The 18,529-nt window shown below is 50.6% G+C and overlaps 1 protein-coding gene across 1 annotated transcript; it reads left to right on the top strand.

Moving 5' to 3' along the window:
- Positions 1–15,533: 15,533 nt before the first annotated feature.
- ID2 (inhibitor of DNA binding 2) lies at positions 15,534–18,189 on the top strand. The gene is made up of 3 exons (XM_001509243.5): positions 15,534–16,089; positions 16,490–16,553; positions 17,435–18,189. Exons 1-2 carry the CDS (start codon positions 15,742–15,744, stop codon positions 16,544–16,546), a joined length of 405 nt encoding a protein of 134 aa, XP_001509293.1. The 5' UTR covers positions 15,534–15,741; the 3' UTR covers positions 16,547–16,553; positions 17,435–18,189.
- Positions 18,190–18,529: the final 340 nt, after the last annotated feature.

Here is an 18,529-nt window from a genome sequence, read left to right as displayed (position 1 = left end):
GGGGAGGGTGTTAGAGTCGCTGGGGTTCTTGCGACAGAAGAGAGGCAGAACTCCTGATGAGAAATCTGGCTAGGACTCCCTGTCCTGGCTCCAGCTGGTCCTTCCCAAACATTCCCATTCAGCTCTCCCAGCTGAGGCCAGATCAATGTTGATTGGTTAGAAACTCTAGATACAGTTGCAGAGGAGTTTCTGTTTCTGATATCTACAGGACACACTCGTTTGCATTACAAGAGTAGATAGAGTGACTTCATTCACTAAAATGTAACTAAATGTTTCATTTCAAAATGTGTGGGTCTAGCAGTGAATAAACCAGCTCACCTCTAGACTGTAAGCTCTATCTAGGCAGGAAACATATTTACCAACTCTCATTTATTGTACTCTCCCAAGTCCTTAGTACAGTGCTCTGCACACAGTAAGTATTCAATAAATACCATTGACAGATTGATAAACACCATAAGTCCTGGTTGTTCTGCTAACCATGATCCTGATTCATAAGTCATTGCTCATTCTGGTCTCTCCTGTCTTGGAGATCAGCAAGATAAGCAAACTCAAGGACATCCAAGAGTCAAAGACAGCAATGTTTTTCCTATCCTTAGGCTGAGAAGAATATTTTAGAAAAACAACTAATGAATAGTATAGGTTGAGTCTCGGTATCTACTGAGAGCAAGACCCTATTGGAAAGCATTTGAGAGAGCAAAGTACCCCTCGCCTGTCCTCACAGCGCTTACCTTCCATGGCGGGGGAGACAAGCAGGTAGGTGGCGGGAGCAGAAAGAAAACAAGGCTCTAGCATGAAGGAGTAAAAAGGTATCAAGATTAAATAGATGAATAAATACCTGATTATAGAAATGAATGTATGTTTGAGCATAAGTTTTAGGCTACTGCATTATGGGCAGTATTTGGTGAGTGATGTTTGCTCAAAACATCTGAAAGGACTTGTTGAAGACAGGCAAAGAAATGGCCAAAAAGCAAAGGAGAAACTACGTTTCCCAGGAAGCAAAGGGGCTGACTCATGACCTTTGGACCATACTGAGAGGTGGCACTGAGCAGAACTCCTCAGAGCAGTCTCTAAGCTGCCTTGGTAGATGCAGAAAAAGATCTCTGGCCTTCCCTGTTTCTCCTGCCACTGGCAGAGGAAGGCAGGTCTCTCTTTTGCTTGTTCTCCCAGTGAAAGCAGTCCTTATCGCCTAATTAAACCCATGGAGAAGCAGGCCGGAGAATTTGAGGTTGTTGATCAACTTTGGAGTTTTCTAGTATAAATTTTAGACTGTGATTTTAAATCTCTACTGGAACACCCCTCCCTCCACCCCTCAGACTGTGAGCTCGTTGTGGGCAGGAACTGTCATGCCTTACTGCTGTACTGTACTTTTCCAAGCACTTAGTACAGTGCTCTGCACACAGTAAGCACTCAATAATTAGGATTGAATGAATGACTGAATTAACTTTCTGGTATTCTCTTCCATTTCTGATTAAATATAATCAGTCATGGGTAATCAGAATTTTCACTTTTCAAAGTAGTCAGTTTTTCAAAGATCTCAGTCAAACAATCCTATTTATTGAGTGCTTACTGCATGCAGAGCATTGTACTAAGTGCTTGGGAGACTATAATGCAACAGAGTTGGTAGACACATTCCCTGCCCACAAGAAGCTTAGGGTCTCAAGGGGAAGAAAGACATTAAAATAAATTACAGATATGTACATAAGGGCTCTGAGGCTGCATGTGGGGTGAATATCAAGTGCTTTAAGAGTTACAAATCTAAGCGCAATGGTGACACAGAAGAGAGAGGAATTGGGGAAAATGAGGGATTAATCGGGAGAGGCCTCTTGGAAGAGATGTGATTTTAATAAGGCTTTGAAGGTAAGGAGAGTGGTGGCCTGTAGGACATGAAAGGGGTGGGAGTTCCAGGTTATGGAACAGGATGTGGACAGTCAATCAAACAATCCTATTTACTGAGCATTTACTGTGCACAGAGCACTGTACTAAGCATTTGGGAGAGTGCAATATAACAATATAAAAGAGTTGGTAGACACATTCCCTGTCTAAAATGATATTACAGTCTAGAGGGGGAGATAGACATGAATATAAATAAATTAAGGTTATGTACATGAGTATTGTAGGGCTGTGAAGGGGGCTGGTGAATAAAGGGAGAAAATCAGGGTAACACAGAAGGGAGTGGGAGAAGAGGAAGGGGGGGCTTAGTCAGAGAAGGCCTCTTGGAGGAGACGTGCCTTCAATAAGGCTTTGATGGTGGGGAGAGTAATTGTCTGTCAGATATGAGGAGGGAGGGCATTTCAGGGCAGAGGCAGGGCACGGGTAAGAGGTCTGGTGGTGAGAGAGATGACACCAAGGTACAGTGAGTAGGTTGGCATTAGAGGAGCAAAGTGTGTAGGCAAGATTGTAGTGGGAGAGCAGCAAGGTGAGGTAGGAGGGAGCAAAGTGATAGAGGGGTTTAGAGCCAATTGTAGGAACTTTCTGTTTGATGCAGAGAAGCATCAAACAGAGGCAGCGTGGCTTAGTGGGTAGAACACAGGCCTGGGAGTCAGAAGGACCTAGTTTCTAATCCTAGCTCTGCCATGTGTCTGCTGTGTGACCTTGAGCAAGTCACTTAACTTCTCTGGGCCTCAGTTATCTCATCTGTAAAATAGGGATTAAGAGGGTGAGCTCCATAGGGGACAGGGGCTGTGTCCAACCTGATGAACTTGTATCTACCCCAGCACTTCTAACATGCTTGGCACATAGTAAATGCTTAACTAGTACCAAAATTATTATTATCATTATGCAGAGGTGGATGGGCAACCACTGGAGGTTCTTCAGGTGTGGAGAAACATGGACTGAACATTTCTGCAGAAAAATCACCTGGGCAGCAGAAGAAAGTATGAACTGGAGTGGGGAGAGACAGGAGGCAGGGAGGTCAGCAAGGAAGCTGGTACAGTAATCAAATAAATCAAGTAACTGACTGGAATTAGTGATAGATTGAATATGTGGGTTGAATGAGAGAGATGAGTCAAGGATAATGCCAAGGTTACGGGCTTGCGAGATAAGAAGGATGGTGATGGCATCTACAGTGACAGGAAAATCTCGGGGAGGACATGGTGGGGAGATAAGGAGTTCTGTTTTGAACACGATAAGTTTGAGGTGTCAGCAGGACATCTAAGTGGAGATGTCTTGAAGGCAGGAGGAAATGTAAGACAGCAGAACGGGAGAGAGAGCAGGGCTGGAGATGTAGATTTGGGAATAATCTGCATAGGGTTGATAGTTCAAACCATGGGAGCAAATGAGATCTCCAAGGGAGTGGGTGTAGATGGAGAATAGGAGAGGGCCCAGAACTAAATCTTGAAGGGGGTGGGAGGCTGAGGAGGAGACCGCAAAAGAGACCGAGAATGAGTGGCCAGAGAGATAGGAGAACCAGGAGAGGACAGTGACGGTGAAACCAAGGTTGGAAATTGCTTCCAGGAGAAGGAGGTGGTTGACAGTGTCGAAGGAAGCTGAAAGGTCAAGGAAGTAGAGGAAGTTGGATTTGGCAAGAAGGAGATCATTTGTGGCCTTTGAGAGGGTGGTTTCTGTGGAGCAAAGGGGGGTAGAAGCCAGACTGGAGGGGGTCAAGGAGACAATTGGAGGAAAGGAAGTAGAAGCAGCAGGTGTAGATGTGGCCAAATTCCACATTTCTTTTACCTCTTCTTAATGCCTGGTTTGGAGAAGGTTATTAATGTCTCTCATTCTAGGTATATGATCAAGATGCTTCCTAACAAATAATAGGTATTAGGGATAGGATTAAAACACATAACTGCTAAAGACAGCTCTCAGAGGCATCTCGTCTGTGGAAGCCTTGGGGGCCTTAGGACCAGGAACTTGTTCCTGTGAGTGACGCCATTGGCTTGGCCCCCAAAGTTATAAAGACAGGAAGGATAATATAACTAGTGAGCCCCACCATGAATTTGGAATAGAGGAGGAGGGGCCAAGATGGCAGCTTTACCTTTTCCTTCTTCTAGCTGGAGCTGGAGTCCTGCCAGAGCAAGTGGGACCTGGGTGTGGGCTCACATATCATCTCCCACCTTGACTACTGCATCAGTGTCCCCACTCACCTCCCTTTCTCCCGTCTCCCCATTCCAGTCCTTACCCTCTCTGCTGCCAGGATGTTTTCTAAAACATTGTTCAATCCATGTTTCCCCACTCCTAAAGAACCTCTAGTGCTTGCTCACCCACCTCCACATCAATCATACACTCTCAGAATCAAAGCACTCTATCAGGGTGCTCCCTCCTATCTTACCTCACTGATTTCCTATGAAAGCCCAGCCTGTCACTTCATTCCTCCAGCACCAGCTTGTTCACCATGCCTCAAGTTTGTCTCTCTCATCACCAACCCCTTTTCCACATCCTCCCTCTGAGGGTGAACTCCCTCCCCTCCCATATATGCCAGATCATCACTCTCCCCACTTTCAAAGCCTTGTTAATATTACATCACCTCCAAAAGGCCTACCCACATTAAGATCTCTTTGCCCCTACTCCCTCACTCTTCTGCATCACCTTTGCATTTAGATCTGTACCCTTTAAGCACTTTATAGTCATCCCACCCTCAACCCCACAGCACTTCTGTGCATATGTGTAATTTATTTAATATGTCTTCCCGTCTAGACTGTTAGATCCTTGTGGGCAAGGAATGTGTCTACCAACTCGGTTGTATTGTATTCGCCAAAGCTCTTAGTACTGTAAGCGCTCAAAAAGAAGCTTTGATTGATTGCAGGCTGGGGTCCCCTAATGCTAGGTGGAGTTGGGTGCAGGCAGGGGTACCCCAGTGCTAGAGGAAGCTGGGTGCAGGCTGGGGTCCCCCGATGCTAGAGAAAACTGGGTGCGAGCTGGGGGTCCTGTGTTGAGAACCGAGATTGGGTGTGGGGTGGATTCTCCACAGTTCTAGTCCGGATTGGGGTCCCCAAGGCACCAGTGAGGGCTGGGTGTGAGTAGGAATTCTGTGCTGAGGCTGCTTTGAGACTGTCACAGTGGCACAATTTACATAGTCCCATAGGGACAAGCCATCAGGTCTGAGGGAGATGGGCAGGAAGGTGCCTTCAGGGCTGGGGCAAAGGGACCTGCTTGCTGCCAACCTTGGTGAGGGGAAAAGGGGGTCCTGCTTGAAACATACACCCCTCTTCCCATTCGGCAGACCGCTGCTCTCCCCAACTTCAAAGCCCTTCTAAAAAAAAAAATCACATCTCCTCCAGGAGGCCTTCCCTGATTACTCTCTCACCTCCCCACGGTAGGCACTTCCTTGTCACCGAAGCACTTCAGTTTTCACACTCACTGCAGAAGCACTTAAGTACACAGCTGTATACTCTAGTACTTCCTCTTATCTGTAATGAATTTTAGTGTTTGTCTCCCTCACTAAATGTTATGGCTTCTTGAGAGCAAGGATTATGTCTACTAACTTTACTGTATTCTGCTAATGCTTAGTTTAGAGCACTGCACAGAGGAAGCACCCAGTAAATACTTTTGACTGAAGGAGGCAACCCTTCTCCTCTTCCTTCTTTTTCTCTCCTTTCTTTCTCTCCCTCCTTCTTCCATTCCCTTCCACTTCTTCCTCCCTTAAAAACCCAATGCCTTAATCAGTCTATCTATCAACTAATCAATGCTTACTGTATGCAGAGCATGGTAATGAACGCTTGGGAGAGTACAATACAATAGAGTAGGTAGAAACAATCTGCCCACCAGGAATTTATAGACCAGAGGGGAAGACAGACATTTAAATAAATTACAGAGGGATATGTACATAAGTGCTCTGGGGGTGGGGGTGAAAATCCAAGTGCTTAGGGGGTACAGATTCGAGTGCCTAAGCAATGCAAAAATGAGGGAAAATTGGGGGAGGTGTGGACCTAGTTAGGGAAGAATCTTGGAAGGGTTGTGAGTTTAGGAGGGTTTGGAAGGTGGGGAGAGTGGTGATCTGTCAGATATGACAAGGTTGGGAGTTCCAGACTTGGGGGTGGATGTAACATGGGGTTGATGGCAAGGTAGCCAAGACTGAGGTACAGAGAATAGGTTGGCATTAGAGGAGCAAAGGGTGTTGATTGGGTTGTAGTAGGGAGCTCATCAAGGTAAGATAGGAAGAAGAGAGCTGATTAAATTAAATGTCTTAAAGCCCTACCCTCAAGATGTCTGCCATGCTCAAGAGGATTAGTTGGTACCACTGGTGGCTATTGGGTTAATGAGACTGCAGTGGCATCCTGAAGGCTTCCTGGAGGATGTGCGCTTTCAGGAAGGGGATAGCTAGGACCTGGCAAATTTGGGGTTTTCTCATCCATTGTTCTCAATGGAAGAGTTCATCATCATTTCTTACCCCAAAACTTGCGATGCCAGGAAGATTCTCCTGAGAGATGTAAAAGATAACCTATGTTTACCAGATGTGAGTTTTAGGGTAGCTTTTTCGAAATCTTTCCCCCTGCTTCAAAGTGTCCTCAGATGAACAGGGACGGTGTTCTAAAGGGAGAGCAAACACGACATGAACACTTTATCTGAGTGGGACTCCAACTGGGAAAAAAAAAACACAGCAACTAGTCTGAAGCTGGAAAATGAAAAGTTTCTAAAGTTGGCGTTTATATTTTTTTGACCAATCCAATTTCAGGTAACAAAACCCAAGTTGTGGTTATATTTGCCAACCAACTGTGGTTTACAAGAAAACACAGAAGTAATGATGAGCAGCCTTTCATCTTTACTTTGCCTTTTCAACACAACCCAGGTGGGTGGCAGGAGGAGGAGGAGGAGGAGGAGGAGGAGTAATGGTATTTATTGAATGCAGTGTCTTCTAATGCCTGGGAAATATAACAGAAGTCCAAGACATGCTCTCTGCTCTCAAGTAGCTTACCCTCTAATGGGAAGGTAGACAAATATTCACAAGCAATGGAACCCGATTAAAGCTAAATGTTCTTATATCCACATGTGCTGAGAATGGGCAGCGGAGAGTCGATAAAAATCAGGGTAAAGATAACGAGTGGCAGAAGTCTTGTTGGTGGAGGTTTTGAAGGTGGGTGTGGGGGAGGAGAAGGACTGAGGTCGGCTGGATTTGGGGAGGAAGTGCATTCCAAGCCTTCCAAGCCTTGAGGACCACATGAGCGAGGGGTCAGCAGGAGGCAAGGTAAGAGTGGGGTACAGCCAGAAAGTGGACTTGGGAGGAGCGAAGAGTGCGAGCAAAAGAGGAAAGTTTGCGGAGAACGGGTCGATACAAGGCAGAGAGCACTGGTGGCCTGTCCCGAACCAGCCACACTCGCTCACCCGGGCCCAATGCCATCCACAGGGCTCTTGGGGAGATGTCTGGATAGCCAGTGCAGTCTGTGGACTGCTGTCCTGGAATATCCTCCCTCCTCAACTCCACCCAACTAACTCTCTTCCCCTCTTCAAACCCCTACTGAGAGCTCACCTCCTCCAAAAGGCCTTCCCAGACTGAGCTTCCCCTTTTCCCTCTGCTCCCTCTCTGCTCCCCCTCCGCCCTCTGCTCCCTCCCACTTCCCTCCTTCACCTCCCCTCAGCTAAGCCCCCTTTCCCTCTGCTCCTCCCCCCTCCCTTCCCCTCAGCACTGTGCTCATTTGTATATATTTTTATTACACTATTTATTTTGTTAATGAGGTGTACATCCCCTTGATTCCATTTATCGTGATTATGTTGTCTTGTTTTTGTCCATCTCTCTCCACCGATTAGTCTGTAAGCCTGGGCAGGTATTGTCTCTATCTGTTGCCAAATTGTACATTCCAAGCGCTTAGTGCAGTGCTCTGCACATAGTAAGTGCTCAATAAATACTACTGAATGAATGAATGAATGGTCATGCCACTGTTTCCCATGAGAGTTCATCAGCGACAATCCTCTTGTAGACTCTCTCATTTCCCAGACCGTGAACTCCTTGAGGGCAGGGGTGACATCATCACCACCAATGGTACTTATTGGGCGCTTACCATGGGCAGAGCACTGTACAACAGAGTTGGTAGACAAGTTCCCAGACCACAGTGAGTTTACAGTCTAGAGGGGGAGACCGACATTAATATCATATCTATTATTCTGTGGTTTTCTCCTCACATTTACTTAGTAAAGTGTTTAATAATAATAATAATGTTGGTATTTGTTAAGCGCTTACTATGTGCCAAGCACTGTTCTAAGCACTGGGGTAGATACAGGGTAATCAGGTTGTCCCAAATCAGGTTGTCCCACATGAGGCTCACAGTCTTAATCCCTATTTTACAGATGAGGTAACTGAGGCACCAAGAAGTCAAGTGACTTGCCCAAACAGCTGACAGGTGGCGGAGCCGGGATTCAAACCCTTGACCTCTGACTCCTCCATAGCAAGCACTGGGTAAATATGACTGACTGATGATGCTTTCGGTATGGTACTCATGTCAGTCAAACTTCCGATGGAGGGTCTTTATTTGCTGGTTGACAGAGTTCAGTGGACATTGGCAGTTTCAAATAGGCCCAAAAGCACAAACCCTGCTCCCAAAACCCACAAAAGAGAATGTCCAATCTGCCAATCTGCACCCTGAGAGCTGCGACTAACTGAGAGCTGGGTGGGTTGGGTAGTGGGACAGAAGAACTCTTTGCAGAGTGCAGGAAGAACTCTTTGCAGAGTGCAGGGGTTTTGCCTTCTAATACAGGCAGATCCACTTCACCCCTTGGAGACCAGTGGGGGAAAGTTTCCTGGCTATGAATTTGGCTGGGAACCACACATCCAATCCATGACCAGAATGACCTGCACTCTCTTCCCCAGCCCCTACCCAAAGGGCAAAGGGGTCATGCCCAATGACAGACTCCTGTCTCTAAAGGCCCCTCCCAGAGACTTTCCCACTCCTGTTCCCAGAGAATGTCAAGCCTCCCACAGGCAGGACTGTCCCCGGCCTAGCACTGACTTGCCCTGCATCATACCGGCCCCCTCCAAACAACATCGGCCCCCTGGGTCACTGCGTCAGGGCCGCCCCCGCTCCACCTCGTGAAACATCTCTGGAGCCGCCTTGGGATGCGAGCGCATGAGGCTCCAGAGCCAGCCATCTGGTCATTTGTGGCACGCACCAAGCTCTGGCGCCAAGTTAGCCGGGGCAGTGCTGCTACCCCCTCCAGTGGTGGGGGAGCTAGGCGGTGGAAAGTCCCCTCGTTCCCAAAAAAACTCTAGACCTGGACTGAGGATGGACCCAACACAGAGACTGGGCCAAAGTAGCAAAACGGAGGAGGTCTGAGTCCACTGCTGAGAGGTCAGCCAGGGGTTAATGATTAGAGGTCACGAAGGCACGTGAACAACAGAATGGGACTTCTTAGGTTTCCTTTTCTGGGAAAATGAAACCCCTGACCAAACCTACCCTTTCCCCACTGTGTCTAAAAGTTTTGTGCTTGAGTTACTAGGTGCTGCTCCCCATCCCTCCAGACCATCGCCCCTCTTCCCAGTGTGGGGCTGGATCCCCACCCCACTCCCAGGGATGGCCCTCAGAGAGGACACCCAGCAACTGTGCATGCTTGTTAGCATCCTTGCAGTGTAGTGTGATGAGGGTTACTAAAGGCTTTCCTTGCACCCAATCTAGGGACCACCTGATTAGATGCTAAAAACCACCCTCCGAATGACCGGCTGTGGCTTAAAGGCCCCTGGTTAAAATGAGTTGTCTGTGGAGTGTTTGTCGTGGAGGGAGGGAGCAGGCGGCTGGGAGGAAGAGAGCATAGTGTAACTAACAAGAGCACTCCAGAAGAGGACGAGGTGAACCAACTCGCATCATGGACGTTCGAGGGCACGTGGGTTCTGGGCTACTTGGGTTCCTTCAAACTGAAGTCATTGTGTTTGCTAACTTTATCCCAACCAGAAGCGCATACGTGGTTTCGGCCAAAAAAAAAAAAAAAAATCCCGCACAATGTGTTTCTTGTTACGGACTCAAAAGCTGGGGACTCGGGTTTTCCTTTGTGTGCTACATTATAATATTAAGATGTAGTTTAATTCTGGACAAAACAGCTCTTGTTGCCTCTTGGAGATGGATGGTAATGAATTCCCCCAGATGATGTTGGCCAAACAGTGGTCGGCTTGTGATTGGATTTCCAGCATGGAGCTGTGAGGGGATCGGTCTAGAAAAGCACTTTGAAGGGAAGAGGCTGCTGCCTCCAAGCAGGATTGTTTCTCCGCTAATTGTCCTGAGCGCAGCTGCACAAAGCTGCATCAACAGTCCGGGAAGGCGGCGGCGGCGGTGCAGACTTCCTGACGCCAGCCTGCAGAGCTCCCACCAACACACTGGCAGCTCCAGACTGTTTTCCAGACCTTATCTCTCCCGACTTCATTTTCTTTTTAATTTTGTGACCGGAACAAAAGTAACAGGAAAATCCTTTGTGAAAGCAAAACGCTGTTCCAGATCGCTGCACTTCACAGCATTTGTAACTAAATATTTGCAATGCTGCTAGTTAATCAGCCCCTCCAAAAACTTCTCCAACTTTGCTTTCTTTGAACAAATCTGAAATGTGATCTCCCGAATGGGATCAGACTGTTTGAAAGCAATTGGATTTAGCACATTTTATCAGGTACACTTAAAAATCTCGACAAATAGGGCGTCCTTGGGATTCCGGTGGGAATTACACTGAATTGCCGAGGGTTCAGACAAGGATCGAGGTGAAATCCAGTTTCAGAAGTTGAAACACTTTTGCTCATGCAAATTTAACGCTTATACCTTAAATGGAGTGGGAGGTAGGGCGATGGGTGGAATCTTCAAAAATGCAACCAAAAATACCAAATGAAGCACATTTCTGAAAGGGGGGGAGGGCATGAGCTTTTGCTCCGTGTCAGTCTCCTCCCTAAAATTGGATTCTATTATCTTGTTTCAGGTTTTTGGCTGTCTCTTGCCAAGGTATTAAACAAAACACAGAAAGTAAAAATTTGGGCTTTTATGTAATCCAGATGCTGTTTCTCACCACCCCAAATTCAGCTCAACTAGATAACATAATCAGAAGCGGTTTTGTGCTATTTTTTTAAACCCAGCAGAGGACACGTTCAATAACTTGGTTTTGAGCGAGATTTTGATAAATAAGTATCCTACAACTCGGGCATATTATGGTGGTCCATCGGTTAGAAATCCAGGTGCCGTAAACACTCTGGGAATGTTTGGATCTGGTTTTTAATTGGGAATTTTCCCCTCAAGATAAATCAGTGGCGGGGGTCGGTCTGCAAATTAACTTTGCATTTTCTCCCCTTTTCCGTCTTTCTAATCCACGGGAATTGCAGTTGTAGCCGGAGGCCAGGCAGCCCGCCTTGGCTGGGAGGAGTGGCTGTGGGCCCCTGGGGTCCCCCCGGTCCCTGGCACGGAAAGGGTGAGCGGGGTTTGTGGGCCCAGGGGCCGGGCCTTCTCCCCGGGACTGTCTCTGGAAAAATTTGAGGCCAAGCCCCGGGGTCTGGGGTGAGGCCAAGGCAAGGGGGAAGGGAGAAGGATCGTCTCTATCTGCTGCCCAATGGCAGATTCCAAGCGCTTAGTACAGTGGCCTATACACAGCTAGCCCTCGCTAAATAGGGTTGAATGAAAGTATGAATTAAATGCCCTCCCTGGGGGCGGCTGGGGCGACCTCGGGATGGGTTTGGGTTGGACCCTGGCCCTCTCAGCTCCCTCCTGATTGCCAAATTAAAAACAAACGGGTATTTGTTAATAATAATCATGTTGGTATTAATCTATGTGCCGAACACTGTTCTAAGCGCTGGGGTAGATACAGGGTAATCGGGTTGTCCCACGTGAGGCTCACAGTTAATCCCCATTTTACAGATGAGGTCACTGAGGCACAGACAAGTGAGGTGACTTGCCCACAGTCACACAGCTGCCAAGTGGCAGAGTGGGGATTCGAACCCATGACCTCTGACTCCCAAGCCCTGGCTCTTTCCACTGAGCCACGCTGCTTCTCTATGCGTTTACTATGTGCACCGTTTTAAGCGCTGGGGGGGATACAAGGTGATCAGGTTGTGCCATGTGGGGCTCACAGCCTTCACCCACCCCCCCTTTTACATAGGAGGGAACTGAGGCAGAGAGAACCTAAGCGACTTGCCCAAGGCCAGCCAGCTGGCAAGGGGTGAAGCAGGATTAGAACCCACGACCACTGCCTCCCAAGCCCGGGCTCTTTCCACTAGGCCCCGCTGCTTCTCAGTCTAGAGAAGCAGCGTGGCACGGTGGGAAGAGCCCGGGCTTGGGAGTCAGAGTTCATGGGTTGGAATCCCGGCTCTGCCGCTTGGCAGCTGTGTGACTTTGGGCAAGTCACTCCACTTCTCTGTGCCTCAGTCACCTCCCCTGTAAAATGGGGATTAAAACTGTGAGCCCCACGGGGGCCCACCTGATCTCGTATCCACCAGCGCTTAGAACGGCGCTTTGCACAGAGTAAGCGCTTAACCAACACCACCATTTAAAGGTAACGAAGAAGGCAAAAAGTAGGGAAGGGGACGGTGCACTGAGTTTCACGTTGCTCGCGAGGGATGGGGGGGGGGAAGGCTTCTGTTTCCTTCCATCTTAGTTTTTAAATTTTTTTTTTCTTCTCCTTCTTTCTTTCTTTCTTCCTTCCTCCCTCCCTCGCTCCGTCCTTTTTTCCCTCCGTCCCTCCCCGCGGCCGGCGGGCAAAGCGTTTTGCGGCGAGGCGCAGGTGGTGTGTGGGTCCGGGGCGTCGGGGGCGTCGGCGGGCCGAGGGGAGGCCCGCATCAGCTGGGAGCGCGCGCTGACTGACAGCGCCGTTGCCATGGCAGCCGCCCGAGCGGCGCCGCGAGGACGAGGCCGGAGGGCGGCGGTGAATGGGCGGCGTCACGCGCCTGGCGCCAGAGAGTCTGCTCGGGGCCGGCGGCCCCGGCCGGGCCTGCCAATTCATCACCTGTCAGGGATCACTCAGGGGGTCACAGGCGGAATGGACACAGCTGTGAGAACAAAACCGGGGGGAAGAAAGGAGACAAATCCCAATTGCGCCAGATGTGCGAGGAGGACCTTGAGAATTCCGCCCGCTCCTCCTCGGGCCTCCGCCCCCCCGCCCCCGTCGCCCCCGTCGCCCCCGTCGCCTCAGACCCCCGCGCGGCCGCCGGCCGGTCCCGCTGGCGGGGAGGGGAGAGGGGGCGGCCCACCGCGCCTTCCCCGCGCCCGCCCCCGAAAATGGTGGACCCGTCGAAGGATGAAAAGCCCCTCGGCCCCGACCCCGCTCGCCCCCCGCCGCCCTGGCACCGCCAGGCTGCGCTCCGCAGCGCGCGCCCGGTCCGCGCCCTCCCCCCCCCGCCCCGCGCGCGCACCCAGTTCCCCCGCGCGCGCGCGCGCACCCGCCGGCCGCGCAGGCGCACCGCCGACCCCAGCCAGGTGGGCCGAGGGGCCCCTCGGGCCAGTGAGGCCCCGCTCCATCAAAAAGGACCGAACGAGGGACTTGACCATCCCGCAGTCCCCCTGTCACCTCACTCCGCCGTCCCCCAACCGGGAGAAGCCGGACCAGCCGAAAAGTCGAAGGCCAGCCCTGTCGGGCGACCGTTTTTAGCCTCCCCGGCAACCCTCATCAGCTACCTAGAGAGCTCACCGGCTTTAGGCAGCAGTTCGAGGGCGGTATTCCTTCCCATGGGAATACCGAGGCGGGGGGGGGACGGACGGACCCCAGGGGGAGCGTCCTCGGGAAATGCCACAAGTAGTCAAGAGTCGCAAATAATAATGCGAGAAACATGAAGATGTTTGTTTGTATTGGCTATTATTGTAAAATAGTCAGGGTATAACATCATGCAGCAAAATAGTGTCAAAACAAAGTCTGTTCCACTGTGGCACTTCTGACAGAAACACATGCACATAAACAGAGCACATCAAAGGGGTAAAACGGGGGAGCCGGGTAATAGAAATCACTTCCAGATTTAATATTAGAAGGGATTGTTAATCCGAAGCTCCAAAGGACAAGGGTGGCAGGAGGGGGGGAGAGGAGGTCTCTTTCTTTTATTTGGGTGACTCTAATTTTTGCCATACAAGCTTTCCTTTGCGATGGCTTTTGACAGTACAAGGGCGGTGAGAGATATTTCCTAACTAGGGTGGAAAGGAGGCGAAGTCTCCCCCCCCGCCCCCGCCCCAACCCCAACATTTCCAAATGTCCGGATGATGTTGAGGAACTACAAACCTCAGCACCGCCTACAGTTCGGCCCCAGATAAAAAGCCCTGGGGCAATGAGCTGTTCGGCCGGCAAAATGAGCCGTGGGAGACCTCCCCAACAGCATTTGAGGAATGCAAAATTTAATGGGGGGAGGACGGGGGGGGGGGGAGAGAAAGACACCTCCCCCCAAAGCGATTGACCCCGATGTACATGGCTGCCTCAGTCTCCCGGCCACCCTGTAGGCCGCCTCCAGCTCCTCTTTCTAGGAGAGGGGGGTGAAGATGCGGAACAAAGATGAACCAGCAATCAAATGAGTAACTGGATAATGATTGTCCCCGTTCACTAATTCGCTCATTGGTATGGCAAAAATCCTAAGATTAAGATCGAGGAATGACACGTGAAAAATAGATTGGTTCTCTTATCAGGTAAAACGTTCTGTGAGATCATGTAGTCTTTGTCTCCTTTGGTTTGTCCGCGTAAGAAGGGGGTAATCGGTTCTTTTATTTCCGACTGACTACTGGAAAACTGCGGCTTCATCAGCCCTAAACTAACCTAAGGCACAATGTCCCTCTTTTATTATTATTATTTAGAGGCGGCTTGAAGATGCTTGTTATTGGTCGCAGCAATAAGGACCTGCCGCCAAGTTGTGGAAGCCTAGCGGGTACCCAGATGTGTCGCCAGAAACCATTCTTTGCGCATAATCGATTGCTGCACCCAACGACACGTCCTGAAGGGACCAAGCCGGGAGCCTTTCACGGGCAACGTATGGAAATCCATGTCACCGTGCGGACCTACTGGATGAGCTGCGATGAACAGCCTCGCTCGGCACGACACGGCCCTGCCCTGCCCTGTGGGGGAAGGAGAGAGCGATTTTTCGGTTGGGGCGTCGGGAGAGACCGAAAAGTTGCACTTGGACAGATCCTCGTTGGGCGGTTTCTCTCACGCTAGGTCCCGTTTCCTCCCCCGTTGAAGAGCGCGTCGGCGTCTGCTGCAAGCCCTCCCGCGGGGCCGGGGCTCTGCGGGGTCCCGGGCGAGCCCCCGCGGGCGGGGTCGACCGACTGGCCGTCAGGTCCGCTTGCGGGGGCCTGAGCGGCTGCACCGGGCGGCGACTGGGGGTGCAAGGGGTGGGGGGGGTCCCGCCGGACAATTAGGTCAGCAAGGCGCCTTTTCGTTTGCAGTCCCGCGGCGGCTGGCCGGGTGGGCGGGCGGGCGGGCGACCCCCAGCCCCGCCGGCTCGCCGCCTCGCTCGGCCCGGACACTCTTTAGCAGCCCAGCTGGGCCGGCGGCCCCGCCCCCTCGCGGCCCCTTCCCAACGCGGAAGGCCCGGGCGGGCCCGCCCCCCCGGGCGGCCTCCGCCAATGGGATCGCGCGGCGGCGGGACGGACGCGCGGCTCCGCCAATGGGCGGCGGCGGGGGCGGGCGCCGGGCGGCCCTGCGGGAACTGATAAAGGCGGCCGCGGCCCGCCGCCGCTGCCACTCGGCTGCAGGACGGGGACGGGCGGGAGCGGCTGAGAGGGGAAAAAGAAAGCAAGGAAGAGACCGAGCGACTGACTGGTGGCAGGACCGGCAGGCTCCGATCTCGCGGAAAGAAGGAAACCCAGAAGCTTCCGAGTCCTCTGCCTCTCTTGCTCTCTCTCTCTCCTCCTTTCCCTCTCTCTCCATCCGCCTGTTGCCGCCTCCGACATGAAAGCCTTCAGCCCCGTGAGGTCCGCCAGGAAAAACAGCCTCTCCGACCACAGCGTGGGCATCGCCCGAAGCAAAACGCCCGTGGATGACCCCATGAGCCTGCTCTACAACATGAACGACTGCTACTCCAAGCTGAAGGAGCTGGTGCCCAGCATCCCCCAGAACAAGAAAGTCAGCAAGATGGAAATCCTGCAGCACGTTATCGACTACATCCTGGACCTGCAAATCGCCCTGGACTCGCACCCCACTATCGTCAGTCTCCACCACCAGAGGCCCGGCCAAAACCCGGTTTCCAGGACGCCCCTCACCACCTTAAATACAGACATCAGTATCCTGTCCTTCCAGGTAAATGTCTCCGGGAGAGTCCTTCCCCACCCACTCCTTACCCCCTTCCTTATCCCTTTCTGTACCCCCTTTCCCACCCCCTCCCTACTCCCTTCCCCACCCATTCTTCACCCCCGCCCTACCCCTTTCCCCACCCCACTCGTGACCCCGGCCCTTTCGAGTATCGGTGTTGAGGTCATGAGTGGGAAAGACGGTTTCCTGTCAGACTGATGGCCTTTTTGCTGTAAAGTCACTCTGGGACAGATCGGGGCAGTTCAGAAACTTCAAAAGTTCCCGAGTTGAAGTCCGGCCTCGCTGGGAACCGTGGCATGTGACCTGGGAACTTCACGTTGTGGGTAGTATCCCGCCGGCGTTTCTAAACTTGCTCTTTGCTAATATCGTGCCTCTCTTCCTCCCGCAGGCTTCTGAGTTTCCCTCAGAGTTAATGTCAAGTGACAGCAAAGCACTTTGTGGCTAAACAAATGGTGAGTGATTCGGGCTCTTGCGGGGTAGGGATGGCTTGAAAATGCTGGGTGACTGATGCGTGTCCGTCCCTGCTGGGAAAATTCAATTCTGGGCGCATGGTTGGGAACTAGAGCCCGTTCATCCTGTTCGATGGTCCATCTGGTCTCCTTAGACCCGATCGACTTGTACCGTGGGATGCCTTGGCACGAGTGGTCCTGGGGTGGAAAAATGCCCCCAAGGGATAGTGAGTGGGGTTCACCGAACTGGTGGCCCCCAAGGAAGCCCGAGTTGGCCCCTGAAGGGAAAAGTCATTGGCCAGATAGATGGCTTGCCTGTCTGCCGGACCCAATGGGCCCTAATCCTAGTTGCCCTGCCCCCCCCCCCCCCGGTCACGACCACTGTCTTGGCACAAATTCCCGGGTGTTCCTATCCCCAAAAGTCGAGCCGTCCGGCCCTGGGTGGGGATTGGCGTCCCCCAGGGTTGTCGTCCCGCTGCCCTTACATTTGAGGATGTGGTTTTGTGCCTTCACTATCTGCTCAGTGAGAGGGCTGCTTTTAATCAAATAATTGTTGCAAGAGGCAGACTGGCGCCTCTGGGGCTCTGGCATTCGGAAATCCAAACGAGAGCTCGGATTGACAAGTCTTTCCTCTGAGCGAATGTTATTTCAATGTTTAATTTGTACTGCTGAGGGGGGAGGAGGAGGAGGAGGAGGAAAGGGGTGTGCGCGCGCGCGCATCTGGACGCCAGGGTTTGCCCAATCTTGGAGTGTTTGGTTAAGTGTTCAAACTGTGGCTTCCTCCCTGGCGCCAGTCTGGCCAGATCTCTGCCCTTAGGTTACGTTCTCTTAAACACGCCTCTCTCTTTCTCTCTCTTTCTCTCCCCCTTCTCAATCTCTTGCAGGTGTTCGTGACTCCCTTTTTGCACAACAAAAAAAATTCTACAGGACCTTTTCAAGCGCTGAGCTTATTTTTCATCCTTTTAGAGGGAGCACAACAGTTACTTAAATGAACTTAAAAAAAAAAGAAAAAGGTTAAAGAAGAAAACAATTGAATGATCATCCCCAGTGTGCTCTGGACCGGGACTGATTTTTAGTTATTTATGAAGAGACTTTAAATGCCCTTTCTGCAGTTGGAAGGTTTTCTTTATATACTTACTATTCCCAGCCTGGGGAGTGAAACACAAACTCACAGGGAACTGCCCATTTGAAGCAGACTTTGCCTTTTTTTAAAGGCAGAGCGTGAGTACTAGAAGGGTTCAGTGTTCAGTTACTAAATGAAGTCTTTTGGTCAGAAATTACTTTTTTTGACACACCTACTGAATGCTGTGTATATATTTATATATATAAATATATTGAGTGAAACCTTGTGAACTCTTTAATTAGAGTTTTCTTGTATAGTGGCAGAGATGTGCATTTCTGCAAAAAGTGTAATGATGTACTTAATCATGCTAAACTTTTTATAAAAGTTTGGTTGTAAACTTAACCCTTTTTATACAAAATAAATCAAGTGTGTTTATTGAATGGTGATTGCTTGCTTTCTTTCCGAGGATCGTGCTTTGATTTTTATCACGCTATGTTACAACTGAACCGAATTAAATACCAGTTCAAGCTTATGTGGAATGTATATGATTAATAAAATCTGCCTGAAGTGACTATCCAACAGCTGCATGGTTTTTAAGTCTTGCTCCACTGTCCCTTCAAACCTTTCTCCTTCCTTCCCAGATAAAAGTTTGGAAGGGGCGGAGTGGGAGAATTCCCTTATCTTCCCTGAGGAATAATAATCTATTAATCCCCAGAGTAAAAGGATTGGGGGGGAGGGGAGGGGAGATGAGGGGGAGCTTGCATTTCCCCCACCCTACAGCGTTCTTAAGAAAAAAAAAAGGAGATGGCTACTTTTGTTCTAGGAAAAGACCAAATCTTCACAATTCAGTTTGCGAAGCGGAGGGTTTGTGGATTTTGAACTTGCCTGTTCTGGGCACAGAACAGCCCCCAAGATG

This window comes from Ornithorhynchus anatinus, chromosome X1 (assembly GCF_004115215.2).
Source record: "Ornithorhynchus anatinus isolate Pmale09 chromosome X1, mOrnAna1.pri.v4, whole genome shotgun sequence".
NCBI classification, from domain to species: Eukaryota; Metazoa; Chordata; class Mammalia; order Monotremata; family Ornithorhynchidae; genus Ornithorhynchus; species Ornithorhynchus anatinus.
This window is presented reverse-complemented; position numbering and strand designations above follow the sequence as displayed.